We start from the raw sequence: 26,619 nt of genomic DNA on the forward strand, positions 1-26,619 counted from the left end.
CTACTTCCTGCTGTGAGAAATGTTTAACTCCATCTGCTAATTTAGTCCATCTCCATTTTCTGTGAATTTCTTCACACACTAGCTTTTATTCCCTAATAGAGTAAATGACTTGCTCCATCTCTCCACCCACAAGCCTCTGCATTTCTCACTGAAGGAAACTCGGCCTGGAAGGTGTTGTCAAGGCGACTGTGCTCCCTCGCGTGGCTTCATTAGGTGAGATGGTTTTAATGTCAAAGAGCTGGAGAAGAGCTCCAGGTGACAAGCATCTTAACGACACACAGACTCAGTTTGGAAAGTTTCAACTTGTTTCAGTGACAGACAGGCTGCTGACGCTCAGATCATCCACACTGACTCATTCCTGTTTGTCTGCACCATCAACATCAGAAAAACCATTCAGCTCCATGCTTCTCTAAATTCCTCCTAAATGTCTCCAAGAGGAACAGGGAGGATTAGACCAGAAACTAAAAAAATGATAATCCCTCAATTCAATTTCATCCCCCTTTTCAAAACACCTGATTATGTAAAGAGCATCTGTGACAGTGCAAACCTCCTCCACTGTCACACTGAGGGATTGTAGAAACACAAATAACTTGGAAAATGTCGCATCTTTTCTCTCTGCAAACACAAAAGTCACATGTCAGCGAAATGACGGTGCTGACGTCTGTTTCATTAGCAAATCAAACACCCCACTTTGAATTTGTAGTGAGTCTTAAGCCTGTGGGAGGTCTGAACGTGTGTGTGTGTGTGTGTGTGTGTCAGTATTATAAAAGGTCTGGAGGTCGAGCCTGAAGTCAGTTTAGTGTCTGATCATTAGAGGAGCTACCAGCACCAACAGGGACCATGTAAGTACCATGTGAAGAGTGTCCTGGTGTAACAAAGTGGTTTCTTCTATGTGCGTTTTATTTTTGCTTGAATAATCTGTTTATTTCTTTCCAGTCAAAGGAAACTTCAAAAGCCTGAACTCACTGAAGAAATGTGACTTTTTGTTTTAACGTCTGGTCAAACAACTTTGTGACATTTTCTACACAAACAGAACTAAAATTAATGACGAGAAACTTTTAATAGATGCTAAATTAGGGAATTGGAAATCAGATTATTTCTATTTCTACTGATTCTATTCTACTGATTTTGTGGACTGACTGAAGCTGGACAGAAGCAAATACAGGATTGGAAACATTCACAGAGTTGTTTTTTAATTAACATAATTTATTGCTGAGACTTGGGAGCGGAGCTTGTTTGCTCCTCAGCAGATACTGTCGCAACCTGTCTCTGCATGCAGAGATGTGTACATGTGGCTTTGGCAAACCATGATTTCTGCTGGAGAGAGGAGGACTGAGATCCGTCATCCCAGCCGTTTCAACATTTACCATCAATTTCCAGATTTCAGTTCCACTGGGGAAAGGCAGAAAATTGAAAAGACAAGTCTTGAATCTTTATTTTAACTTGACCCTTCATTAAAAATCTGTCTTCTGAGTGTGGAACATTTTAAAGAAAACTGCTGTCAATGGTCTGTAGTTTTTCACTTTTTCACACAAAACAGCAGCTCTGCTCAGTTTGGATTCTGATGCAGGAAAAACGTCTTACAGTGTATTTAGGCCAAGAGCAAGACAAATTCACTCCTAATGTTTTATTGGACTAAAGATGATTTGACCGGGTCTCCATCAGCCACCACTATTAAGGACCAGCCTGTAAATAGGCACAAATGTGATTATATCCAGGTTCTCCTACATTATCAGAAACCATCCTAGACAGTTGACCCCTGTGTGTGTGTACGGTTCAGTTGGTGGTTAACAATCTTTTAATGTCCATCACATTGTTACAGGAAATTCAGGGTTTTGGTCTAAAGTCTTAGAAATTGTGTTTTTTTAGCAGACTGCAGTATTTATTTATATAACCATGATATTTGATGCCCTTTGTTATGTCCTGAAGGTTTTGAGACAGTAAAACTGAGGAAAAGTTGCTTGTGAAGATTATGTTTTTAGAGACAACATAGTCATGTTCCTGATTTTCTCTGTTTTTTTTATATAGTTATAAATACAGCGGATGCAAGAAAATCTCTGAGAAAATCATATTTAGTTTCTACCTAAAATGTTATTTTCTTTTCTTATGAGTTCATGGATGATTTTCCTTCTCACAACTTATTTAAATATAACCATGGAAAGCGAAGTCTTTAGCCTTAGGTGATCTGTAGCTGAGCTATAGTTGGGAACTGGTTGGTCAAACTAACTGGATGGATCTAGAAACTGAGTGGCGTTTGATGTTTTGATGCATTTCTTACTTTGCATTTGTTGCAGAAGATGCAGATACCTCACACACCCGTGCAGTGGCTCGCTGTCATGCTTCTTGTCATCTTCACAACTGGCCAGTGTCAACAGAATGAGAAGTGAGACAGATGTTCCCAGCTGTTCACAATGTTCTCCACCCTGACAAAAACATGGATCTGCTGTGCATCAGCCCTAAACACAGAACCATAGCATCAACTGCAAAAACGCTGTGAACACATTCAGAAAATCTTCTGCCTGATCTAATGTTTTAATGAAATGTGAAGATAGATTTGTCATTTTGTATGAGCGTGGATGTTTTGTGTCCATCCTTTGATGTTTTTCAAATCGCACAATTTAAGAGGAGCAATTGGACATTTCAGAGGGTAGTTCAAACCATATACATTTACATAGACATTAAATTTAATTATTTATACTATTTTGATGCCATGAATTCAGAATTCATTGAAGTTGGTCATTACAAATGCAAGTTGCTCAAACGTATCGCACATTTCTGACTTCATGTATTTTGCATCTGTGTATTTAGATAAAACATCTGGTTTCTGAGTGCTGGCTGAACTGTGAGGATGTACTGATTGTGGCTGACAAACCTTTTCTCTCTCCTCCCTGCAGTCGCCGAGCTGTGACTGAACACCAGCTGATGCACGACCGCGGCCGAAGCATCCAGAGTCTCAAGAGACTCATCTGGCTGTCCAGTGCCATCGAGGGCCTGCACACTGCCCAGACTCGCTCTGCTGCTTTTGACCCCTCAAAGGTCCTGAACCTGGCTCTGAATCCAGAGCTGGGCCCTGGTGCGGGGAGCCCCCAGCCCACCCGGGTGCAGAGCCTTCTGAGGGACTTTTTCAATTCTTACCTGCTAGACAGAGAGCCCTAACAGCACACTGATGCACAAACATGAAGCTACAGTATACAGACATGAAAAAAAAATTAACTCTGTCGTTTGTTTGAAGAGTAAAACACCTAAAGCCCAGTGACAGAATCATCTGTAGTGTCATACCAGTTTAGATCCAGAATAAAATCTTATAGGGTTGATCATTTTCATTTTAATTCAAAACTAAACTACCTAGTTTTTGAATGGATACAACCATAAAAGCTATTTTTTTGTCTTAATGTACAGTCACATTACATTTCCAGAACTGGATGATGAAACACAAATGTCATAAAGCTTGAGGACAGTTCACATTATTAATAAACATTTTCTCCTGCAAAATCCAGAAAGACTCTGATGTGATTGAAACTTTGTAGTTTTAGACATGTGCAAAACTGTCAATTTGAGCATTAAATTCCAAATTGCTCAAATGAATATATCGCTCAGACCGAAATGGTATTTGCTTTGTTTCTTGTTCATTTCAAGTTTAAGCTGTGCTTCCTCCAGCAAACTCACAGTTCAGAGATCAACTTTGCTCAACTTTCTTGGACCTGTAAGTTTGTACAGTCAGTCAATACAATCGCTGATGCACTTTGTTTCTAACAGTGTGTCGTCACACCAGCAGACTGCAACACTTTCATTCAAGTACCAACTAGAAAGTAATCTAACTGGCTTTGTTTGACTGAAGGATAAATGACTGACTGGAGAAACGAGCCTCAGTGTATGAATCTCAGACATTAATCATGTCTGATTTATTCTCTTTGACATATTGTTGCCAGATGTTTTTATGAGGCTGGTCCCTGATTTGCTTTTGTTCTGCATATGCAGGAGGACGAATCCCACTGGAGTTTTTTGTTTTTTGTGTGTAAGTTCAAAATCAAATTGATTTATAGCATCTTGTGTAAAACTAATCCAAATGTGCTTTCCTGTGTGTAAAAGTGGAAAACAGCTCAGATAGGCAAGGCAATGTGATTTTATTTAAATAGTACATTGCATTACAGGTAAACGTAGTGTTTTAAATGTGCGTACAAAAACAAGTGACATGAGAAAATATTAAATAAAACAGACCACATTATACAAGCAAAAACCCCACAGGGACACCAAAACACACACAAACAACTCATTACAACATGAAGGTAAGGCTGCACTTTTACATTCAAATGTATTGTGACCAAAGTAAGAGTGCCTTCAAATGCAGGCATCCACTCACAACCACCTAAACCTGTAATGTCTAAAAAATAAACAAGCCTTCAATCAGCTAATAATCTGAGCCTGGCCATAAAACCAAAAGCAATGTTTGTTAATATCGAACTAAAAGACTAATCCCTTTAAGTTACAGAGTCTAACTTGTGGTTCCTTCAGGCCACGGGTCCATGAGAATAATTAGTGATTAAAATACACATTCTTTGCCATGTGCAGAGCAGAAATGAGCCGTGAAGAGTCTAAATTCAGCGGTGGTTTAAAAACCTGCCTGGGAGACTGAACCCAGGGCAAAATAGTACCCAAAATCGAGACCGTATCGCGAGACTTCCGTGATGGCTAACGTTAACTAGCTAGCCGTGTGTGCCACAGTGACACCGGTCGTGAGGAGCCACCTGCAGTTGCAAACATTCCTCCGGTCACAACGGGGAAAAGCACGAACTAACACCCGTCAGAGAGGAGTTGTCTCTCGGCTTGAAGTTCACTGTTCCTCGGTCTGTTCGCGGCTTTAAATCTTACATCGATCAGGTTAGTGCTACATCCGCCGACTGAACTAACTGATGTTAGCTGGCCCGGCTAGCTCAAGCTAACGTTGGCCGCACTGAGACAGGCTGATTTAATTTCGTAAATAAACTGTGTTTTCTAACACGGAGCTGTGACAACAGGGCGAGACTGAACATGTAACTTGAAACTGACAAAGTTCTCCTTTAAGATAACGTTACAGCAGCCTGGCTAATGCTAATGCTAACGCTAACCAGCACTAATGACGTCAAGGTGCTAGTCAGCGTTAGCAAATCCGAGGCGGGCTGATGGTTCTGGTTCTGGTTCGAGACTTGTCCGTAGCTCATGTGTTGCTGACAGTCACAGCGAACACCTCAGCGATCCAGATCCGGACCGTGAGGTGGATCTTTGCGTCGTACGGCGGGGTAATGGCTTGCTCGTGGTGCAACATATCGGAGAGCAACACATCCATTGGCCCCGAAAGGACTGATCTTTTAATCAATGACATTGATTAACATGTCAGTGACAGTTTACATGCAGTAGGGTATCAGCAGGTCTCAAACGGTCCAAAAAGCACTAAGATTCTTCTCTTCTGAAAGGCCTTAAAGTCTTTTCATTAAGCCCTAGATATTTATTCCTTCTGGTCATTAGCAGTAATGTTGGTTATCACAGCTGTAATTGATCGCTGGCTGCTGTGATGCTTTATCCATTTAGAAATTGAAAGTGTTTGATCAGTCAGTCATTTTTTGTGCCTTTTCTTTAAATTTGATAATTCAGCCATTCGTTTGCTGTCACTTATCCAGATCCACAGGTTATGATTCAGTCTTACCATATTTAATATTCATCCATCCACCCATCATCTATACCCACTTATTCCTAACCAGGGTCACAGGGATCTGCTGGAGCCTATCCCAGCTCTCTTTGGGTGAAAGGCAGGGGTCCACCCTGGACAGGTCACCAGTCCATCACAGGGCCACATAGAGACAAACAACCTCACACACTCACACTCACTCCTATGGGCAATTTAGAGTCACCAATCAACCTGACATACATGTTTTTGGACTGTGGGAGGAAACCAGAGTACCTGGAGAAAACCCACACAAGCACAGGGAGAACATGCAAACTCCACACAGAAAGGCCCCTGATGGGTTGCAAACCCACAACCTTCTTGCTGTGATGCAACAGAGCTAACCACCAATCCACCATGCTTCCCATATTTAATATTTAACTAAATTAAATTAAAAAATTTATACACTACTCAGTATAATAACAAGCCTAAACAATATTCTTTGTTTTTCTTATATTTGCAGATCTACAGAACAAACAAGCAGAAATAGACAAACTGCTAGAAGTGTGTGAACTGTCATAGGATTGTGTAATAAGCACGGATTGCTTGTTAAAGTAACTGTTGTCTGCCTTTGTTTTTGTCATTGTACATTCAACATATTTGTGTTTGGGGCAGTTTTCTGGCATTTCATAGACCAAAGCATTGGCTACTAAACTGAGAAAAGTTTTAGAATAATCAGTGAAGAAATCAGTCATTAGTTGGAGCCTAGTAAATGGCTTCACGAGATTTGTGAAGCTGTACCTGTGTATTATTATACTTACTGTGATACTGATTTCTTTTGCTAAGCATCGTCCAGCCTCATCCAATCACATTGTGGAGGTTTAACCCTTCCGTCAGGACAGTGGCAGAGCCAGAGCCATTGGGGACTAGACCAGCAGGCATCAGGGCTCCATGAGCACGACAGGTCAGCAGCAAGGGGGGGGGCTGCGTTCTCGCCGAGGCCTTGCCCGGGACAGGGACTCTGGGCAGGGGATGGGCATGGAGGCAACCTGTTGGCTGGCCCCTGGCATGCTCCGCAGGCTGATCGAGCTGCCTTCTCCCCCTCTGACCCGACACCAGCTCAAAAGATTGGAGGAGCACAGGTGAGAAAGATTCCTGCTCTATGTCTAATCCATGGGGCAGTTATTTACTTATGGACTTTTAAAGTTATACAGAGAGGCTCTACCATCGTGACATCGTTGTTCAAGTTTTTCTCACAATATTGAAACTGAAACTGTACAAGTGAAATTCCAGCCCTGTATGTGTGGTCTGCTCAAGTTAAACACGGCCATGATTCAAAAATCATAACAATGTTGGCTCAGAATTCAAACCAGTAACAGGAAAGTCAACTTCTATGTTCTTGTTGGTATTTTTTGAACACCAAAGCTCACTTTTCATTTAATTAGGTCTAATTAGTGAATTAACACTAATTAATGAGTAAACTGAGTAAATCTGACAACATCTGTTTTTGTGGTAGCTGAGCTGAGCTGTAGTCCAGTTGACAGTATTGTGTCATCATCAGCATTATTTCCAGTTCTTCCTGAGTGGCGGGTAAATCTCCAGGTCCTCACCGGCTCTTGTCTGTGCCTGCAGGTACAGCAGCGCTGGGCGCTCCCTGTTGGAGCCGCTCATGCAGCGCTACTGGGAATGGTTGGTGGCACGAGTCCCTTCCTGGATTGCCCCCAATCTCATCACCATCATCGGCCTGGCCACCAATGTCTTCACCACCCTTGTTCTTGTCTATTACTGCCCGACTGCCACCGAACAGGTTGGTTATTACTCTGAAACAACGATACACCGGAAGTGCATACTTTAATCCTGCCTGCTCTGAACCTGGACCTACCTGATTGGTCAATTCAGATTGACCTCTGCTGAATGCGTGTGTTCTTATAGGCTCCTCTTTGGGCGTACCTGTTGTGTGCAGTGGGTCTGTTTGTCTACCAGTCATTGGACGCCATTGATGGGAAGCAGGCCAGACGCACCAATAGCAGCTCCCCGCTCGGCGAGCTGTTTGACCACGGCTGTGACTCCCTCTCCACCGGTTAGTTTGTTTCCTGTGTTTATTTCCTGTCTCTCTGGAAATCTGGATCCCTATTGACACCACCTGTGTGTTTTCTTCAGTGTTTGTGGTGTTGGGAACCAGTATAGCAGTGCAGCTGGGCACTAACCCAGACTGGATGTTCTTCTGCTGCTTCGCCGGGATGTTTATGTTCTACTGTGCCCACTGGCAAACATACGTATCAGGAACGCTTCGGTTTGGCATGTGAGTCCACTATCTAGACACATATCAAAGGCATCAGAAATGAATGCTGTCTAAAGGTAAAAACAGTAGTTTATGCCTATATAACAGACAAATTTAACCAAAGAGAAGGATGATTAAAAACAGGAAATACTTCACCTGATTAAACATTAATTAAGCATGAAGAGTTTTAATTTAGCTCCAGCTGTTTGGGCACAGTTTACTGAGGACTTGTGGATTATTCTTACAGAACAGTTGCCTTTATGTCCATTATGTTGTGTTTTCTTGGTGATTCAGTATTATTTAGATGCATAGTTTCATTTTTTCACTTTAAATATATGAATGTTAAATTTACCCGTAGGTGTCAACAAACCAGGACCACTTTTCTCTTTTTATTTTCCTGGTCCTTATTTGTTTGTGGCGCGTAAATGTGTTTTATATAACACTCAGGAAGTCAAACACCTACATTGCCCAATTCACTGATGCCTGCAGTTTGACAAAATGGAGCAGAAGCACAAATACAGTGATGCTGGAAAAGAAGTATCACTGTTGTAGAGGCTTTCAGGTCCCTGACAACTCAGTGAAAAGAAATAAGACAATAACAACATTAGTGTCTATAACTTTGAAAAAGTGGTTCGACCTCAGTCTGTGCTGTTGAGCTGCAGTAAATGTGAATGTGTTGTGTGTGTAGATTTGATATAACAGAGGTGCAGATCTGTCTAGCAGGACTGCAGATGCTCACAGCCACTGTGGGTCCCTGCCTGTGGAACGTGATGGTAAATCTCCTGGTTGTTGCTGCATGGCTCTCTGCTGTCTGCTTCCACAATGACCGCTGACCTCTGTGGAGCCACATGGAGGATTTAAATTCAGTCTGCATAAAAATGCAGACAGTATGATATGACTCTTCAGTAACCTCAGCTGAAGGACACTGGAGAAACTGCACAATCTCTTCACAAAATGTTCTTATAAGTTCACTTTGACATTAAGTTAGACTCAGTCAGCTGTGCATACCGATGTAAACGCTCCAGATTACATCTTTGCAGTTAAATTCTAAATAAAATAATGAGACCTGTTGGATGTTCAACTTGGATGAACAAGCCCATTCGCTAATTTTCCTGATTGAAAATGTGATATGTTGTGTTGATTGGTGAAGTTTTGACAGGCAGTGTTCACTGTAAACACTATTTAAACACTAAGTTGAATCATCAGCAGCATTTTGGGAAGTGCATTTTATCTTAATTCATTGTGCTTAGCTCAGTTGAGCATGCAGAGTGGAAACAGGGAGCCTGTCACTGGCCACCCTTCCAACACTTCTAAAACCAATGAACATGTCTCTTGTTTGTTTGATCAGTATACAAAGTCATTCTTAAAACACACAAACACCTGAAAGCCTGTGTTGAAAGAGCTGTAAAGTTTTATTACTGAGTAAATCCTGAATGGAGCTATTTCCCTGTTAAAACCTCCCAAACCAGTTCAGAACAACACAATAGCATCTCCTGAGCTCCTTTACCTGCAGTGTGTTGTGGAAGAAGGCTGCAGAATGACTGTGCACTGGTACAACTCACTGAAACTCTGCTTTCTCCTCCCACTCAGCATTGATGTGACTGAGGTGCAAATCTTCATAATAACCATGTATTTGCTGGCCGCCGTGGGAGGATCTGCTTTTTGGCAGTCACTGGTAATTGTGATCGGTTCTAATTCCTATCGATTGAGTTTAATGAGAATGATGGCATAATTATGTAATGATGTTTATGTTGCTAATGCTCTAATATAGTTATCACAAAGAATGTTGCTTTTGTAATTGTCTAACATAACTCATGATGCTTCTGTTTGTTGCTTTTGTTTTGTGGTGGATGTGAAGGTGAATATACTCACAAATTACCAAAACCAATGCTGGAAAGTTACTGTATGATAGACGCATGTCCTGATAGCTGATGTAAATGCCTTCGTTTCTTAATTTTAGTGTTTTAATGTCTCGATTCCCAGATTCCGATCCTAAATGTCCAGATGAAATTGGTTCCTGCCTTCTGCACATTTTTAGGAGCCATCTTCTCCTGCACCAATTACTTCAGAGTTATTTTTACAGGAGGTGTGGGCAAAAATGGATCCACAATAGCAGTAAGTTTGATGACTTCAGTGCTTCTCTGGATACGTTAGTGGTGAAGGAGCAGAATCAGCCACAGCTTGACTGAACACAGGGTGGATATTGTTTTATCACAAACAAGGCAGTATAGACGGGTTTCAGAGCGACATCGCCGTCAGATGTTTGCACAGGCAGAGTTGGAAAACAAATCAGAAGGACTGAGAGCTTATGGGAGAACAGTTTTACTTTTGTGCTGGAAACTGCCTGAAACACAAAAGTTGAAAGTAGGAAATATTCATTATCATAAACGGGAAACTTCTTGTTGGCTCAGTGACTTGACCGAAGATGGTTTATCAGATTTAAAAAAAAAACAAAAAAAAAAAAACAAACTGTGGATCAGCATTCATCATATTTTTTCCTATTAAAGTTATCAAGTTTTCATCAGATTTGAGGGTCAAAGGACAGGAGTCACATGCTGTACTGACTTTAAAGCCAATAAAGGCACATTTATATTTATCCATTTAAATAAAACTTTACTGCAGATTGTGTCAGAGCTGTTGTACTGTATGTTTCTACTGCCATTAACCACCTGTGTTGTTTGTGTTCTCAGGGAACCAGTGTCCTGTCTCCAGTCTTACATATTGGAACAGTTATAATTTTGGCGATGATGATATATAAGAAGTCTACAGTCCAGCTCTTTGAGAAACACCCCTGCCTTTATGTCCTGGCATTTGGCTTTGTCTCTGCCAAAATCACCAATAAATTAGTTGTAAGTGAAACTTTTATTTTATTTTATAGAGGATTTCACAGACCCAAACCACAACTGAAAATCTACCTGAACTCCAGATGCCTAAATCCATTTTCATAAAAAAAAAAAAAAAACAAAACAGATTGGATCTGAGCTGGATTCTTTGGATTTGACAAGAACACGTAAAAGCTTTAATTTAGGCCTAACTAATTAACTTTTGTTTGGACACAGGAGATCCATCAACTGCCTTTATGTTAGCAGAGATTGTAGTGCTTTGCAGAGCCTGTATTGAGCTGTTGTGTTTGGTGCTGACTGGTGTGTGTGGTTTTCTCGGTCCACAGGTAGCACATATGACGAAAAGTGAGATGCATCTCCATGATTTAGCCTTCCTAGGACCAGGACTGCTGTTCCTGGATCAGTATTTCAATAGCTTTATTGATGAGTACCTGGTGTTGTGGATTGCATTGGTAAGTACACACGTTGGACAAATGCACTTGGATTAGATTGTGTGTTCAGTGATGGTGATATTTACTCATTCGGTGGCCTCCGTAGTGTTTAGCCCTGTTGTTTTTCATTATTATAAGTGTGATGGCGTTTCTTTCTCTCCCGCAGATCATTTCCTTGTTTGACTTGGTGCGTTACTGTGTCAGTGTTTGCAACCAGATTGCCTCCCATCTTCACATTTTTGTTTTTAAAATCAAGCCTTGTCCAGTCCTCAGTTCAGCTCCTCACTGAGGACACACCAGCCAGTACTGACTCTGTCTCTTCCTGTTAGTCGTGCTCATCTTTTCGTTTTCCACGCACAGATACAGGGGATGACATGGTGTAAAGTATGTGCTTCTGCCAACTAATTGTGAGGACAAATAATATATATATATATATATATATTAAGAAACTGGAGTATTACATTGTTTTTCACCAGTGCAGAATTTAATTTGTACCGGTTTCTACCCCAGTAATAAGAATTGTCCTTCTGACAAACTAATGGCTACACAGATCAGATGTTTGGCAGAGTCCAGGTGCAACTCATTATGTTTAAAGAGAGAAAATAAAGTGTTTTAACTGTTCATGTGCAAGAAAACGTATAGGAAATGAATCCGACTTTGCTTTTCATCATTATAATTTTGTAATATTTGCGTAACTTTACCTTTTGCTATTGTAAATACCAAACTGTTACAGTGTCTGTGCTTCAATTTTAATGCCTATGCTTTGACTTGTTTTAAACCTTTCATGTACAAGAGTTTTACTTCGTCTCCTGCACATTACTCAAAACAGTGCAGCTGTTTTCCATCAGCAAAATGATGTTTCAAAAGAAACTTCAGGTCCACCTTATTTTTCATTTACATATCTAAATGAACAAACTGCAAAACTTTCACTGCCAGTGTTTTTGTTTAGTTTGCCAACCACTTGGTTAAAGGTACGTGTTGGATTTTTTTGGGGGGCATTATTTAAGTTCAGCAATTTTTTTTTTTTTTTTTTTTTTTGGCTTCTATGTTCATCATTAAGTTGATACTTGATAAGTCAAAGTTACTACCATGTCTGAATGCTAGTAAATGGACCTTTGAGCCTAATGACCAACTTAAATTTTCAGATTTTCTCCAATTTGGCAGTAGATTAGAAATGTCAAGATGTTTTAAAGTGGCTGCTGTGAATCCGTTCACATCACATCGTTTCAGCTCTGTTCAATTCCGTTGTTGTCGTGTTACAGATCACTCTACCAGCAATCACTCTGCTTTTAGTCACTCCTCACCTTTCATTTTATTTAATATTTTCATTATTATCAGCAAATCCCATTAAACCATGGTCAGAACCAACAATGTTTTAGTTCAGCAGTCTCAAACTCCAGTCCTCGAGGGCCACTGTCCTGCTTGTTTCCCAACTATCCCTATGTGGCTTTTCTGCAGGTCCCAGCCTCAAGCCAACTGGTCCCTGTTGAAAATGTAAATGTTCACAACAACTCACACATGTAGTTTCATTTAAAAAAAAAAAAAAAAGACAGTTTCCACAGACATCATTTTTACCTAACGTTACTAAAACTCAAAGAATTGTTGTATTTGTTTAGGACTATTTTCAGTGGTGTGTTTGTTAAAAATGAACAGCTGAATACCAGCTGATTTTTAGGAAATTAAAGTTTCCAAGGTTTAGGTGAAAAATATGGGGCTTATAAAAAAGTTTTGCTTGATGAAACAATTGTCTTGTAGTTTTTTCACAGGATTTGTTGGCATTAAGAAAAATAAGGAATATCACCAGACATACGTTAAGCTGAACAACCATGACGGTTATTTATGTGAATGTCACACTCCTTTCTGTGTCAATGCTGCTACTTGACTTGAGTTTCTGTTTTTAAAGTGTGTTCATTATTAACATAGTCTGGTTGAGAGTGTCAAACAAACATACCTGCTGAGGCAGATCAGGTACCTGGGGACTGAATGTGCAGGAGATGAGGTCACATAATGAGAGTTTTTAACATGAAGACTTGAGAGAATCAGATCAAACTTTGTTCCCTGAATAAAAACCTGTTTATTTTAAGTGCAGCTGCTGCTCGCTCTGCCTCCATGTCTTCTGATATCATATGATACTGTTACAGCACCTTGTACTCACTGGGCGTCTAATGTTGCTGCTTTAGAAAAGAACCTGCAGTGATGTATTCTTGTTGAGATTTTAAAACACCAGAGACCAGTTTGTTTTTTTTGCTTTCCTATATTGTGCCTGTTTTATTTATATTTTATTTCAGCTGCAGCTATAATGGTAAACATCTCCAGCTGGTTTAAAATGTTTGGTAAGATCCATAATGCCATGTGTTGACTAATTCATTTCTGTGCAGTAACGTTGTCTTGATTGGATGTGTTCAGGTTCAGGGCGGTTTGATCGTAATATACAGTTATCTGAACACTGTTGGCCACTGGTTCATAAAAAAAATCTGTCCACCCAGAAGTATTAAATATTTGTCTTCTAATGCCTTAAGTTGGAATATTAGAGAAATATTAGGGTTATTTTGACATTTATGAATAAAGGTATTGTGGAACGTCATCAGAATTTGAGTGAAAATTATGAAAAATTGTAATTTACCAGTAAAAGTAACAATTGCAGTTGTAATTTTACAAGAGCAAGGTTGTAATATTTTATAATGATAATGTATAATAATGTAATATAATGAAAATAAAGTCATTTTATGAGAAAAAAAAGTCAAGTTTCTTTGTGACAAGTGGCGCTAACATTGCAGCAATGAAAAGTTCTGTTTCTGGAAAGTACACACTGCTGGAACAAATTTAATATTTTATCACTGTTTTCAGTAAAGGTATACTGTATTAGAGGAGAATAAAGCTTTTGGAAAATACACTAGTAAGAAAAAATCTACAATATTGTGAGAATAACATGATCTATTGGAAATGAGGTCAGTGAAAGGAATTCAACATTATAAAAGTTGCTATACTTCATATTATCATTAAACATGTTGAGCTATATTTTTGTTCTCAACCCTTTTTTATATTATTGTAGCTGTGTTAAATGACAATAGATGCACCATTGCACATTGATGTCTGCGTTTTGAGTTCGGCTGTGGAGGTTTCTTTCTCACTTCACTGTATTTACTGCTAGCTTTCAAATAAAGACCAAAAAGTCTGAAATAACTTAAAATTTCGACCAGACAAAAAAATAATATTTTGTTCGGGTGACTCCGGAGCCGTTCGGCTGGTTCGCCTGCGAGTCAAAGCTCAGGAAATGTCGTAGGTCTTGTTAGCGCATGCGCATTTTCTCCTCTACGGAACACAGACTTTAAAAGTAGTTCGTTTTTAATGTGAATGACACAAAACCCACATTATTTGGTTATTGACAAATAACGGAGGTCCAAACACATTCGGGGTTTAAAATACATGGTGCGAGTATTTTTATGCCGCAGGAGGATTATGATGTCTGTCGTGATTAGCGTTATATAATTTTGTTCAGTTAACGCACTTGTCTCAACGTTATTTCCTCAGTGTAGCAGCTGTTTGCTCCCGCCGATAAATCTGTAAGTAAACTGGTCATTTATCATTTTTGTTGTTGTTGTTGTTGGCTGATAGAGACTGTTTATCTGGCTAACGATAGCGGGCAAACAGCTAGTTAGCTCTTATTGAGCTAACGCTAAACGTAGTAAGTAAGTTAGTCTGTAACGTTAACCCTTTAGCTTCATGCTAACTTTTCTCTATATTTGATTTATAAATTCACATCTATCGGTTTTATCTATTTGTTGATTAGTTAAATAGGATATATGCGGGATGTGCAGCTAGTTGACTTTTGAGAAAAGCTTAAATTGTTCGATTTCATGATGGACTTTGGTGTGTGACTTGTTAAGTAGAATAGCTTCTTATTTTAGAGTTTATTTGTTTCACTTCCTCAGTGAGATCACGGGGAGTTTCCTAAAGTGCTTTTTATTTTTATCACTTACTCTGGTCACCAGGGCCATAGTCCTGCTTGTTTTCCAGCTACCTGTGCTCCACCTACAGCTGTTCACCTGGATCAGGTGTGTTGAGCCCGCCAGAAGCTGGAAGATACCATCTCAGATGAGGGTGGGGAAACACAAAGTAAACTGGTATCTCCAGCCTCTGACTGGCTGAGCACACCTGGTGCAGGTGAACAGCTGTAGGTAGTGCAGGGGTAGTTGGGGAAAACCGGACTGATTGATTATAGTTTGGATTTATAAGTGACTTAAAAGTATTTTTCCAGTTAGAGCTCCAACTGAAAGAGAAAACTGACATTATTTTTTGCATAAATAATCTAAACATGATTAATCATTGTTTCATTCTGTCTGTGTTGTGTACAGGACAGAGTGAACCAGAGAGGAGACCATGTGGTGGTTTCAGCAGGGTCTGTGCATCCTGCCTGCTGGTCTGGTCATCTGGACGGCAGCATCCTTCACCTTTGCTTACATCACAGCAGTGGTGCTGAAACATGTGGATCCTCTGGTGCCATACATCAGGTCAGAGTCTGGACAGACACACAACCACAACTGTCTCCTCTGAGGTGTGAGTGTCCTTCACCTCTGTTGTGTTCTAGGCTTTCTTTCTTAAGTCATAAAAAAGCATTGAATTTGCCCCTTTTAAAAAGCATTTAACAGGTCTTAAAAGTTTTATGGTGTCTGAGGAGATGTTATAAACCTATTAACTAGAAACAGGACACTTCTGACTCTGAACTGTGTGCAGAAGTCACGTCATTGTTTAATTCATCCTCCTGCATTTTTTGCATCGTTTTGTCACTGTAACTTTAAAATCCTGCAGAAACCTCTATTCACTGGTTCCTGTTATCTAGATTGTTTTTGGTCTGAACATCACCTGGAAATGTAGCTGAAAACAAGGCTGCAACATTTCAATTTGCAGTTAACTGGACATTTTGAAATAATTTATCAATTTATTAGTCAAACAGATGTTAGAAAATAATAATCCACACTGCAGTTTCTCAGAGTTGTGCTCTGACTACTCACTAAACCTTTCTCCTTAGGTACTTAGGTACTACTGCATCAAAACTCTCTTCTGAAAGGAGCCATTGAGATCAGACTGTAATATTATTTTTAGGGTGATTTGAGTTTATTTGGCCTTTCAGTACTATCACCAGAATGACCTTATTTCCATAGCTTATTGACACATTTCTGCTTTTTTTCTCCAAAAGTCACTTTTCCCATTTATCAACTTAAGCCAGACTTCTCTTTGTTGTGTGTTGCAGTGACACAGGAACGACAGCACCAGAGAGGTGTGTGTTTGGCATCATGCTGGATGTGTCGGCCTTTTTAGGTAACACCCACATAATTGGCCTTTTTTTATTCGAGGAGACTCTTGATGACATAATACATGACCTCACCCCAACTTTAAAGTTTTCAGCCAAAAACCTGTCCCCTACAGTTAAACTAACAACAGCCTTACGTTGAATTTGACCATCAAACAGTCTGACCTGAAGTGGGGAACTCACCAAATGTCCTCACCGTACAGCTGTTTTTCTATGTGAAAGAAAAATTAAATGTCTCTACAGTTACTGGACCTTGGATTGCTGTGTGTGTTTGTAGGCATGGCGACAGTATATGTGCGGTACAAACAGGTGGAGGTTCTCACAGGTGGGGACAAACTCACACTCCAAAGAATGAACCGCCTTGGGCTGCTGCTCGGCTGGATGAGCTCCTTTGGGATGTGTGTGGTCGCCAACTTCCAGGTGAGTGCTGCTGGTCCTGGGTCAGTTCACACCTGCACAGTGTCTGAACATGTTGGCAGTGAATGTGTGTGTGTCAGAACAGAAGACCACCCTGTTCTCCATGCACCTGGTGGGGGCGGTGCTGACGTTTGGGGTCGGCGCCCTCTACATCCTGGTTCAGACTCTGCTCTCGTTCAACATGCAGCCGCACATCCACAGCAAGACCATGTACCTGGTCCGCCTCATTATCGGACTATGGACCGTGGGCAGCATCATCAGCAGTATCCTTTAACATGGCTGATTGCCCCAACAGACTGAAGATAAGTACTAATCTAGAACGGTTTTGTTGATATGCAAAGTGGATTTGTGGACAGGTGGACATGGACTCCCAGGTGTCTTAGTCATTTCCTGAGTCTGAAAGCTCTTTTTCAACTTGACAACTAAAAACCTACAGATCCCAAAACTGTTGTGTTTCCACACCACAACATTTTGATAAGAGCCGCTAAAGACGTGTCTCTTAAACGTGTAGTTCAGTTTTCTGTTAAAGGGACTTAATGCAGTTAACATGTATGCATTGTCACCAGTTCTGCTTTTGTTTCCACTTAGTTCCTGGAGTTAAGTTTGTGCACTGCTATGTTCCTTGTTAACTACATTTCCCAGTAACATCTGTATTTTCAGCCTCGTGTAATTGAGTGATTGTTTTTCCTACTGCATGACCAAACACTACTACATACTCATATGATGTTTTCTCTCCACAAAAAAGCTGATAAATGATTATGCTGAATGAGAATATGATGAGTCTGCACCCCAGGACACCATGGTTTGTGAACACAGTGGAAACACAAAGCAGAACTCAGACCCACAGTCCTACAGGTTCTGGTTAGGGGAAGCTTCAGGTTACTGGAGGTTCAGTTCCTGTGGTTATTCTGAAAAAGAACATCAGCTGTAGATTGAAAGACCCATTGTGTGCTATGAATGTTGTGCTTTCCCTCAACACACGCTGTGATCCTTAACGGCCTGTGAGTGTTTGTATCGTCAGTCATCATGTACAGCAGTCTGCCAGGGGTGGACGTACCTAACAAACTTCACTGGAGTCCCGGAGAGACAGTGAGTAGTCGCTTGTGTCTACACCTTTTTTTTAAAAACAATTTTCTCATACAAATGCTGATACTTCTAAGTGTCTAGCTAGAACATTTCATATCAACTTTCACCCCTTGACAGTTGTAGGTAGCCACTGCGACAGACACACGTCAGTAGCGTCATGAAGTAAACAAATGGCTTGTTTGAACATTGAAGTTTTGATTCATTTATTTTCCCAGGGTTACTTGTCTCACCTTATCAGCACTGTGTCTGAATGGTCTCTGGCCTTCTCCTTCATCAGTTTCTTCCTCACCTACATCCGGGATTTTCAGGTATTTAAACTCATCATTTCAACTACACAGCTGCTTGGATTCTAGATCAAATCCAATTTAGTGTAACCTAGGAGTCAAGCTCTGGGCCGAAGCCCCATCGTGTCAGAAGTGCATAGAAGATGTTCTGAATTCACTCCTGCAGAAGGTTTATTTAAAGACAGTCCTGATGTTTTATTTCTGCTTGTTCACTGCAGATATACTGGATACTAGATACTGTTAATCCTTTGTGTTGCCCATAAGTCGTGGCTGGAGCTGCAGGTCATTAGCTTAGCTTATCTTAGCATAAGGAAACAGCTGTTGTTTAACCTGTATAAAAAATGACAAGTTGTGGTATTAGGGGGTGATGTTACTGAGTATTTCCACAAACTATTACTGCATAAACAGTTCCAGCTGCTCCTCAGACCACAAATTGTTTTCATATTTCTGTGTTTGTGATTACTCAAGAGACATGGTGTGTTCATTTAGTGAGCTTTAGATGTACTGATGGGTTTACTGGTAAACTGGGAGTCAGGTGAGCTGCTCCAGGATTTTATACTAAGCTAGGCTAACCTCATCCTAAGTCGAGCTTCTCATATAGTGTAGGCATGAGTGGTTTAAAACCTCTCATCTAATGCTGAAAAGCTAAGAGAATATTCAAAATATTCCTTTTAATACCTAAAGATGTGGTAAGCATTTCTTAACCTTTTTTTTTTTTTCTTTAATGAAGAAAATTAATTTGCGAGCAGAAGTAGCTGTGCAGAGCAGCCACCTGTACGACTGGCCACACGGGGGCATCACAACATTAAATCATCACAGCAGTCAACACTCTGAGTCGTCTCCACTGCTGGCAGGACGAACGTGACCACAAGCAAAGTATTCTCCAAAAGCTGCTTTTACACAGATTGTCAGTCTTTCTAGTCAAGTTTTTTTTAAAATTTTTTTTATACTTATTACAGACTTTCTAAAGGTTGTGATGGCACTTAAAGGGTCAGTTCACCCAAACATATTCTCTCATCTCTCTAGTGACATCCACTAAGACAGGTAGTTTCAGATTTGTTTGTTGAGGTTTGGAGTTTTGTTCCCACAGCATTAAAAAAACCAAAACAAAAAAAAAACACCTCCATTGTTAGGGGGCACGGATACTGCAAACCTGGACAAACAAAGCCAGAACTACCTGACTGAATGATTCTACTAAATTACTGCGTTTACTGCGTTTACATATATACATACAATTATAATAAATAACATTGAAATTAGAGAACTGGCACATTGAACCATATTTAAACTCTCACAGCTAAAATCAAAAATATCACAGGGCTTTTAAATATGACAATTACTGAATGGCAAAGTAGGCATCCAACTACTAAAAGGAAGAAAGATTTTTTTTATTTGCTTTTTATAATTTGGCAGAACTGACCCTGTAAATCCAAACATGATGCTTTTGCACTTTTCAAACTGTCAGTCCTGTTGTGACTTTATAATTAAAGAGCCATTACTTTCAGTCATTAATTGTACCTGCTCTTCTTTCACATACACTGTGAGGGGAAACAGTCAGAGGAGTTTGGAGTTTCCAGTTTGAGGCCATGTTACATTACTGGTGTACTGGGCAGGAGCTTTCAAACTGGAACGATTGTCCAGTTTATAATTTCTGCATAAAATTATTCAAGTTCAAAACAGCTGAGACTAACAATTCCACAGTGATGGAAGTTTTAATTTTCCTCCTAAAACCAAAGACTAACCTCTGATTTTGTTTTAGTAACGATGTTTGGAGATTTGGAGCACTAAAAGTCTGACAAGCATTAACTTTGGCAAACTCATTTAATTTCAGACCATTTAAAGTACAGAGATCATCTTCATGGATTTGCTGTTTTTTGTTAGGAAAAAAAATCTGAACCTATCGGACATGATTTAATGTCTGCGCCCATACCAGTAATAATCAAAAGTATAATAACTGATTATTCTCATTATTAAAATTAACTGCGTTTACATATATACATACAATTATAATAAATAACATTGAAATTAGAGAACTGGCACATTGAACCATATTTAAACTCTCACAGCTAAAATCAAAAATATCACAGGGCTTTTAAAAATGACAATTACTGCATGGCAAAGTAGGCATCCAACTAACAATTAGGAACCACATTTCATTCTCTGTACATCTGTAGATTATTTGTTTCGTCTACAAAATATTTTTAAAAAGCTCTTTATAATTTTACACAGACATCTTCAAATGTCTAGTTCTGACTGACGTGAAGCTGGAAACATTTGATATTTTTGCCTGACAACTGACTAAAGTGATTATTTAATTTATCAAAATAGTTGCTGATTAATTTTTTGCTGAATGACTAATGGTTGCAACTCTAGGCCTAACATCTCAAATCTGAGATAAATTAGTAATATTTCCCCAAAATGACTTGAAGAACCCTGGAGCATATTATATCTTCTTTAAATGAAAGAAGACAATTAAATTAAAGACAATACATGTCTGGAGATTAATTTATAGAAAGTAACCAATTTAAATCACAACATTCATCAGAAAAATGGCAATGAAACCTGTTGACAGGTTAGATACCACTAGAGAAAACTAGGCTTAAATTGGTATTCTATCAGCAGAAGGTGAAGATTCAGGTGTGTCTCAAATCTCCAGCTCCAGGTTGTGAAAATCTATGGGTTTAATATTAAAACTAGACTCCAAACTCAAGGATGGCAACAACTCACTCAAATGAGAATTATTCACAGAGCACATAAGCTAAAGTGTCACATGTGTTGAGGTGGTTTCTTGCTTTAAACATAAAGACATGACCAGGTTTTACAAACATAAAACCTTCAGTGCTTAAAATGTAATAATACACAAACCAAACCAGGTTGATTGTTTTCAGGTTGAAATGTCCTGTAAAGAGTTTGACAGACATCTCTTTTAAAATGGAGGCCAATGGGGAAAATGTTTTTTGGGTCGAAAGGGACTTTTTTTTGTTGCAGAACTACCAGCAGCCAGAGAAAAACTACTTCATTCATTCGAACTGAACTTTCAGCTGTCCCTAAATTACTGGCATGTTCCCAGAATGCAGCGCAAAAAGAAGTAAGTGCTCACTGGTCCTAACTTAGTTCTAAACTTTGGTTATATTTTTAATTAAGCCCTTTCCAGCCTCAGTTTATACTGATAAATCTGTCAAATTAATCACCAAACAGTAAACTGGGGGACTCTGGAGCTCCAGAGGCAGGAGCCCATTTTGCCAAGTGTAATGCAGCCTGGAGTCAGGTACCAGAATGCTCAGACTGAATACCTGTTTTATTCTTCAGCCTGACACTGTGTTGTTCCTGTTAGCTGTTTGTTCTGCCCTAAACCAATTTGAAGCAGCTGATGTATCTGCCCAGTCAACATTATTGTCAGTGGACACAGAAGCTGTTGCTGCTTAAGAAGTTAACCTAAAGTCTGTCATGTTGATGAGGAAATGTGACTTAAAACTCAAGTTAAAACTGAAGTGACTTTCAGTGACTCAGGCACAAAAAGACAACGTCCCCACTGCCAATTTCACCTCCATACGTCTGACTGAAACGACTTTAACTAAGGAAACAGCTGTCAGTGTGCACAGCAGCAGTATAGACTTTGAATCGCAAATCAGCAGTGATTCAGAACCTGGAACCAATGAGACGCCAGTACACTCAACTGAGACTCACCACCTTCTGAAATAGAGATGCACCCTTGATATCATGACAATTAATCTTTTTTAAATTTCTAGAAGCTATGGCACAAGCACAGCACATCCAGGACATCTGAGAGTTTTGTGACTGATGAGGCTCTGCTGTTAAACACATGGGCAACATCATTTCTCAATCTTCTGACCGCGACTCGTTAAACCAGCAGGAGATTCCTTTTTCCAAACCGAAGTCATATGTGCAGTAGTTTTCAGTTCTGTGAGGACACTGGGAGGATTATCAGGCAGCTGGAACTTCAGAAAAAGACCCGAGGGTTATAAGGCATCGGTGGGCGGGGCCACAGAAAAGTGTTTCAGACAAGCTCTGAAACGCCTCAGCAGAAAGTCAAACACTCACAGCTGATCTGTGTGTTCTCAGTCCTGACCTCCATCCTCCTTCACTTTACTGCACCTGAATGTTAAAAGGCTGATCCATCACATATGATGTTCTGGCCTCGACCGGGGAAGAGCTCCATCTGCCAGTACCGAGGGTCAGCATACACTACACAGGTCAAAGGTCAGAGGGAACAGCTGTCAGCTGAGTGTATAGACTGGATAACTTCAGCAAACACGTGACACTCAAATATTTGACTTTCGTAACCAGGAGAACCAGGAATAGTTTTAGCAGAGGCACCAAAAAGAGAACAAAATCGACAGTGGGGCAAAATGTTTTTATGAATTGTGAACAAGTCTATAATACAAGCACAAGTCTACTGATATTATCTTCTTGCAATCTTTACATTTTTTGTCTTGTTCACACAAAAATGTGTGTGTGTATATCAGTCTGCATTAGCAACTCACTAATCACTTCCTAAACAATGAAACAAATGATTTGTGAGCACAAGACTTTTACAGTGATAATATACATTTATGTATTCATATAATTTATGCACAATGTGCAAAATGTATTTGTAGCCTTGCCTGGTAATTTATGCATTAGATTTGGTGAACCTGAAGATTTTTTTTTTTTAACTGGAGTTTTATTTTTATATCTGCCATTTTGTCTTGTTGACATGCTCAGTGTGTTTTATGGATGAAAACCAAAGCAGCAGGACTTAGGACTTACCCATGTCTCCAGGAGTCAGCCACAGGTTGAAGGAGCTGCAGTGTTTCTGACAGCGCTGAACAGGCAGAACTCGAACCGTTGGCAGCCCCTCGCCCACCACCAACCACCCCAACACCCTGACACCCTGAAACACACACACAGGCCAAGTTACAAAAGATGCTGAGGATTCAGAGGAATTGTGTTCAACTGACTTTGCTTTGTCCATGTATTTCATCCTTAAAGAATGTTTCCAGTTAATTACAATTTAGTTCTTACTTTCTTAGTTTTGGCTATTATCCCGGTCAGTTACAATAACACTGTACTCAGGTCTATTTATTCCTCCAGTCTTTCATTGTGGAGACAACGAACACTTGAACTCACCTTACTCTGGGAGTTTGTGCTGTGCGTGACAAGGCAGCGTTGCAGGATGGTCCCAGCACTGTCCAGCAGGGGGCAGAGCTCAGCCTTTGGGAAGAGCCACCTTAACACCTTCTCCCTGGTCCCAGAGCTGAACCTCCTACAACAGACACCATTAACCACCATTCACTAAATGCCATTGTGTCCACTTGGCACCTGTCCTGAGTGTTTGGAGTTGTAGTGATATGATTTGCACCTGCACCAATACTGAGTTAAATGTTACACATATTAATCCACATTTCTGAAAACTGTTCAAGTTCTTTTCTGAACATGATTGTGTACCAGAACAGGGTGAAGTTGGCGGGTCCTTGTGGGAGGCCGAGGTTGTGGTTCTGCAGACCATCGTCCTCCTCCAGCAGAATGGACATAGACCTTGAATGAGCCAAGTACAGCTCCTCGAGTTGGTGCCGCTGGATACTAAGCGACTCTCCCCCCTGCAGAGAACATTCAAAATTGGTATGAACAATTTTCACAAGATGCTATTTGCAGAGTTTGCACCCCTGGCTGTGTTGACCTCCGACCTTCAGCAAGACAAGCTGTGGCCCCCGTCGTAGAGTCACAGTCCCCCTGAGGCTCTCTGGGACTTCCAGGACTGAAGAGATCTCTGCACAGCCTGAACAGTTGACCAGACTCTGCCTGAGTGAACCAGCACTCCACCATTCATGAAAACCTGCAACAACACACACATTTACTGGCACTAGATAAAAAGCTAGGGGATCCAAGTTCTTACAAATCACTCTCTGGGGACCATAAATCCACCATATAGTTGTTACGATATTTCATCAGTCAACTGAATATATCAACTATGTGGTGGGAGTAGAGGAAAAATCAGGAGATCAAGAAAAATCTAAAACATGTTTTCTGGGAAGCACAAAAATCTGCCCCAAAAAAACCAAAACAATTGTTAATGCAGATGATGCTTGGATAACATTTGTGCTTTTTTTCTTGTTTGTCTTGTGCTTTAATGGTTGGAGATGTTTAAAGACTCTGCTAGTTCACAAATGGCAGTAGTGTTTTCATGGCATTTCAACTGTAGAATACGGGGCAATGCTGCAAAAAATACATTTGTAACCTTGCAGGTTGTACTTCTTGGCAATAGGAAGGGAGAGCAGGCGGACGTGGCTGAGGGGGGACGACCAGTTGTAACAGCCCAGGTTAACCAGACCCAGCTGGGGAGCACTCTGAGGGTAGGTGAAAGCCAGTACCACCACCAACAGAAAGCCGACTGCCACCACAAACTGCAAAATGGACATTTCCTACACTGAGACTATGTCCTTTCTTAGAGGATACAAATTATGACAAAACAAACAAAAAAAAGACCTGACCTTGATGGTGGCTCTCAGGATAGGGAATTGAGGAGGTTCCCTCCTGGGCTCATTGGTCTCCAGAACCTGCTTGATGAACCTCTCGATCTCCCTCTCTGACATGCCATAGCGGTAGCCCGACTGGCGGAGAATGTCAATGCTCTCAGACAGTTTGTCGTAGATACACGGCTCACTCATTGTTGTTCCCATGATTGCAGCAGTGACAACAAATTCCCTGTCAAACACTTCGATCTTCAGCTGCTGCAGGCTTTAGGAGCATGATGTCACCTGTGACAAGTCATCCGAGATGTTAAATGGCATTTCATAACACCTAGTTTTATAATATACATAATTACAGGTGTTTGCGTCATAATTTAAACATAGTCAACTTCACTTGAGTTTTACTCTTTTTTTATTTATTTATATTTAATTTCATTATTTTCACTATTATTCCTACTGTGGCTATATGTGATTAACTAGGTTGTCTTGCTTTTGTTTTTTGTGGAACGCTGTGTGTCAGCAACTCTGTAGCTCTGTGCCCAAAACAAATTTCCCCTCTCGGACAATAAAGTTTATAAAGCATAGTCTGTAATTTGCCAGTGAATCGCAGTATGTGGAAAAGCTGACCATACTATGATATGTATATGTATGTATGTATGTATGTGTGTATATATATATATACATAAATATTCTCTTTAAACACAAGAGTAAAGAGAAAACTGAACAGATACTATTGTTATCAATGAATCTCCCTTAGCTTCTGTCTAATCTTCAGTCTGGGGTTATATGTAGAAACTGAATCCACAGATGTACTGTGTCAGGGTCTCAAAGTTAAACCCTACCTGCCAAGGATCTGGAAAACCTGTTTGTCAGTGTAACAACAAAAACATTGGTTCCTGTCAATGGACACGGAAGGCACACACTGGACCCCCAGGTGCCCATTAGCTTGAGGAGATGAGGGAAAGCTATGTCATGATATTATATTAAATATAAGCTAACTAAATGTGATCAGTCGGAGGAAAACGCCCAAGGCTGACGTTAATCCAAAATAGTGCACTGACAGGTTAGCTAACGTTAGCGTCTTTGCTGGCTTTAGTTAAAACTTCCTGTTTACGTCCATAAAGAAACTCCAGAAATAAAAAACTCACGTGTAAATAAGATCGTGAAATAGTAGACAACTTCTTGTTTCTCACATTACGTTCTGAAATAAATGTATTTTTAAAATAATGAAGTATTTTGTTAGCTACTGCGTATGGCTGCCATAAAACAAGCCGTCTTCTTCTATTTCTTCTTCTGCGTCTTTGTTTTCCGCTGTTCTTCTTCTTCTTCTTCGGCGGTTGGCAATGAGCGTAGAGCTGCCTTACCGCCATCTTCTGGTGTTTTTTCGTCCCTTCATATTCGATTACCTGTCCGAAATCTCCTGTCTGTATTTGAAAACTGATTTCTGATTAGCCTCGCTTCTGTAGACGAAAAACCAAACTTATACCACGTAGTGTTTGTGTTTTTTAACCCGGTTCATTAACTCAGTTTTTTAGCCAATCAGAAGGCAAATAAAACGAAAACAATGCAGATTGACCAATGAGAGCGCAGGCTGTCCAGAGGAGGTCCCACCCCTCTGTTTCGTTTCTTGTGCAACCATGAAACAGCATCAGCAGCGAGCTGCGTCAAGCTGCACAGAGTCAGTGTTGGAAGAAAGTACTCAGTTCCTTAAGTAAAGGTTCTCAGTACCACTCTAGAAAGTGTTCGCTACAAGTAGAAGCACTGTGTTAGTGTTATTAGAAAATGTAACTAGTGTTATCGGAAAAATGGTCCTGGTCTAGATTTTAATGTTACACATGTTGTTTTTGGATTATCAATT

General features: G+C 40.2%; 4 protein-coding genes across 6 annotated transcripts; 3 read left to right on the forward strand and 1 right to left on the reverse strand.

Moving 5' to 3' along the window:
• The first annotated feature begins 708 nt into the window (after nucleotides 1-708).
• pth4 (parathyroid hormone 4) lies at nucleotides 709-3,417 on the forward strand. The gene is made up of 3 exons (XM_026307584.1): nucleotides 709-842; nucleotides 2,295-2,383; nucleotides 2,895-3,417. The coding sequence occupies exons 2-3, from the start codon at nucleotides 2,298-2,300 to the stop codon at nucleotides 3,154-3,156; spliced, it is 348 nt and encodes a 115-aa protein (XP_026163369.1). The 5' UTR covers nucleotides 709-842; nucleotides 2,295-2,297; the 3' UTR covers nucleotides 3,157-3,417.
• Nucleotides 3,418-4,693: 1,276 nt separating this feature from the next.
• Nucleotides 4,694-13,281, forward strand: cept1b (choline/ethanolamine phosphotransferase 1b). Of its 2 annotated transcripts, none has more exons than XM_026305945.1 (10): nucleotides 4,694-4,878; nucleotides 6,485-6,780; nucleotides 7,271-7,445; nucleotides 7,571-7,718; nucleotides 7,799-7,940; nucleotides 9,510-9,594; nucleotides 9,903-10,034; nucleotides 10,610-10,768; nucleotides 11,089-11,214; nucleotides 11,360-13,281. In XM_026305945.1, the coding sequence occupies exons 2-10, from the start codon at nucleotides 6,590-6,592 to the stop codon at nucleotides 11,480-11,482; spliced, it is 1,281 nt and encodes a 426-aa protein (XP_026161730.1). In that variant the 5' UTR covers nucleotides 4,694-4,878; nucleotides 6,485-6,589; the 3' UTR covers nucleotides 11,483-13,281. The 2 variants fall into 2 exon arrangements, with proteins under 2 accessions (XP_026161730.1, XP_026161731.1); XM_026305946.1 differs by having other exon boundaries at nucleotides 6,495-6,780.
• Nucleotides 13,282-14,519: 1,238 nt separating this feature from the next.
• Nucleotides 14,520-19,799, forward strand: dram2b (DNA-damage regulated autophagy modulator 2b). The gene is made up of 9 exons (XM_026305949.2): nucleotides 14,520-14,622; nucleotides 14,725-14,756; nucleotides 15,549-15,704; nucleotides 16,445-16,512; nucleotides 16,782-16,924; nucleotides 17,007-17,184; nucleotides 17,928-18,010; nucleotides 18,223-18,315; nucleotides 19,022-19,799. The coding sequence occupies exons 3-9, from the start codon at nucleotides 15,574-15,576 to the stop codon at nucleotides 19,154-19,156; spliced, it is 831 nt and encodes a 276-aa protein (XP_026161734.1). The 5' UTR covers nucleotides 14,520-14,622; nucleotides 14,725-14,756; nucleotides 15,549-15,573; the 3' UTR covers nucleotides 19,157-19,799.
• A 294-nt stretch (nucleotides 19,800-20,093) lies between these two features.
• Nucleotides 20,094-26,216, reverse strand: c5h6orf89 (chromosome 5 C6orf89 homolog). Of its 2 annotated transcripts, XR_003295646.2 has the most exons (9): nucleotides 25,910-26,216; nucleotides 24,783-25,049; nucleotides 24,530-24,695; nucleotides 23,979-24,127; nucleotides 23,740-23,891; nucleotides 23,422-23,557; nucleotides 23,062-23,185; nucleotides 22,354-22,497; nucleotides 20,094-22,250 (listed from the first exon to the last, which is right to left on the reverse strand). XR_003295646.2 is itself a non-coding variant. In XM_026305947.2 (8 exons), the coding sequence occupies exons 2-8, from the start codon at nucleotides 24,969-24,971 to the stop codon at nucleotides 22,415-22,417; spliced, it is 999 nt and encodes a 332-aa protein (XP_026161732.1). In that variant the 5' UTR covers nucleotides 24,972-25,049; nucleotides 25,910-26,215; the 3' UTR covers nucleotides 20,094-22,414. The 2 variants fall into 2 exon arrangements, 1 of the variants encoding a protein (XP_026161732.1); XM_026305947.2 differs by having other exon boundaries at nucleotides 20,094-22,497; nucleotides 25,910-26,215.
• Between the last annotated feature and the right edge of the window lie 403 nt (nucleotides 26,217-26,619).

This window comes from Mastacembelus armatus, chromosome 5 (genome assembly GCF_900324485.2).
Source record: "Mastacembelus armatus chromosome 5, fMasArm1.2, whole genome shotgun sequence".
Taxonomy (NCBI): domain Eukaryota; kingdom Metazoa; phylum Chordata; class Actinopteri; order Synbranchiformes; family Mastacembelidae; genus Mastacembelus; species Mastacembelus armatus.

Coding starts and splice junctions, on each gene's coding strand:
- pth4 (XM_026307584.1), top strand. CDS start 2,298: ATGCAGATACCTCACACACCCGTGCAGTGGCTCGCTGTCATGCTTCTT. Junction 2,384..2,894: donor CAGTGTCAACAGAATGAGAA/GTGAGACAGATG, acceptor TCCTCCCTGCAG/TCGCCGAGCTGTGACTGAAC.
- cept1b (XM_026305945.1), top strand. CDS start 6,590: ATGAGCACGACAGGTCAGCAGCAAGGGGGGGGGCTGCGTTCTCGCCGA. Junction 10,769..11,088: donor AAATCACCAATAAATTAGTT/GTAAGTGAAACT, acceptor CTCGGTCCACAG/GTAGCACATATGACGAAAAG. Junction 11,215..11,359: donor TGGTGTTGTGGATTGCATTG/GTAAGTACACAC, acceptor TCTCTCCCGCAG/ATCATTTCCTTGTTTGACTT.
- dram2b (XM_026305949.2), top strand. CDS start 15,574: ATGTGGTGGTTTCAGCAGGGTCTGTGCATCCTGCCTGCTGGTCTGGTC. Junction 18,011..18,222: donor ACTGGAGTCCCGGAGAGACA/GTGAGTAGTCGC, acceptor TTATTTTCCCAG/GGTTACTTGTCTCACCTTAT. Junction 18,316..19,021: donor CCTACATCCGGGATTTTCAG/GTATTTAAACTC, acceptor TCTTTAATGAAG/AAAATTAATTTGCGAGCAGA.
- c5h6orf89 (XM_026305947.2), bottom strand. CDS start 24,971: ATGGGAACAACAATGAGTGAGCCGTGTATCTACGACAAACTGTCTGAG. Junction 24,128..24,529: donor CAAGAAGTACAACCTGCAAG/GTTACAAATGTA, acceptor GTGTTGTTGCAG/GTTTTCATGAATGGTGGAGT. Junction 23,186..23,421: donor GCACAAACTCCCAGAGTAAG/GTGAGTTCAAGT, acceptor TGTGTGTTTCAG/GGTGTCAGGGTGTTGGGGTG.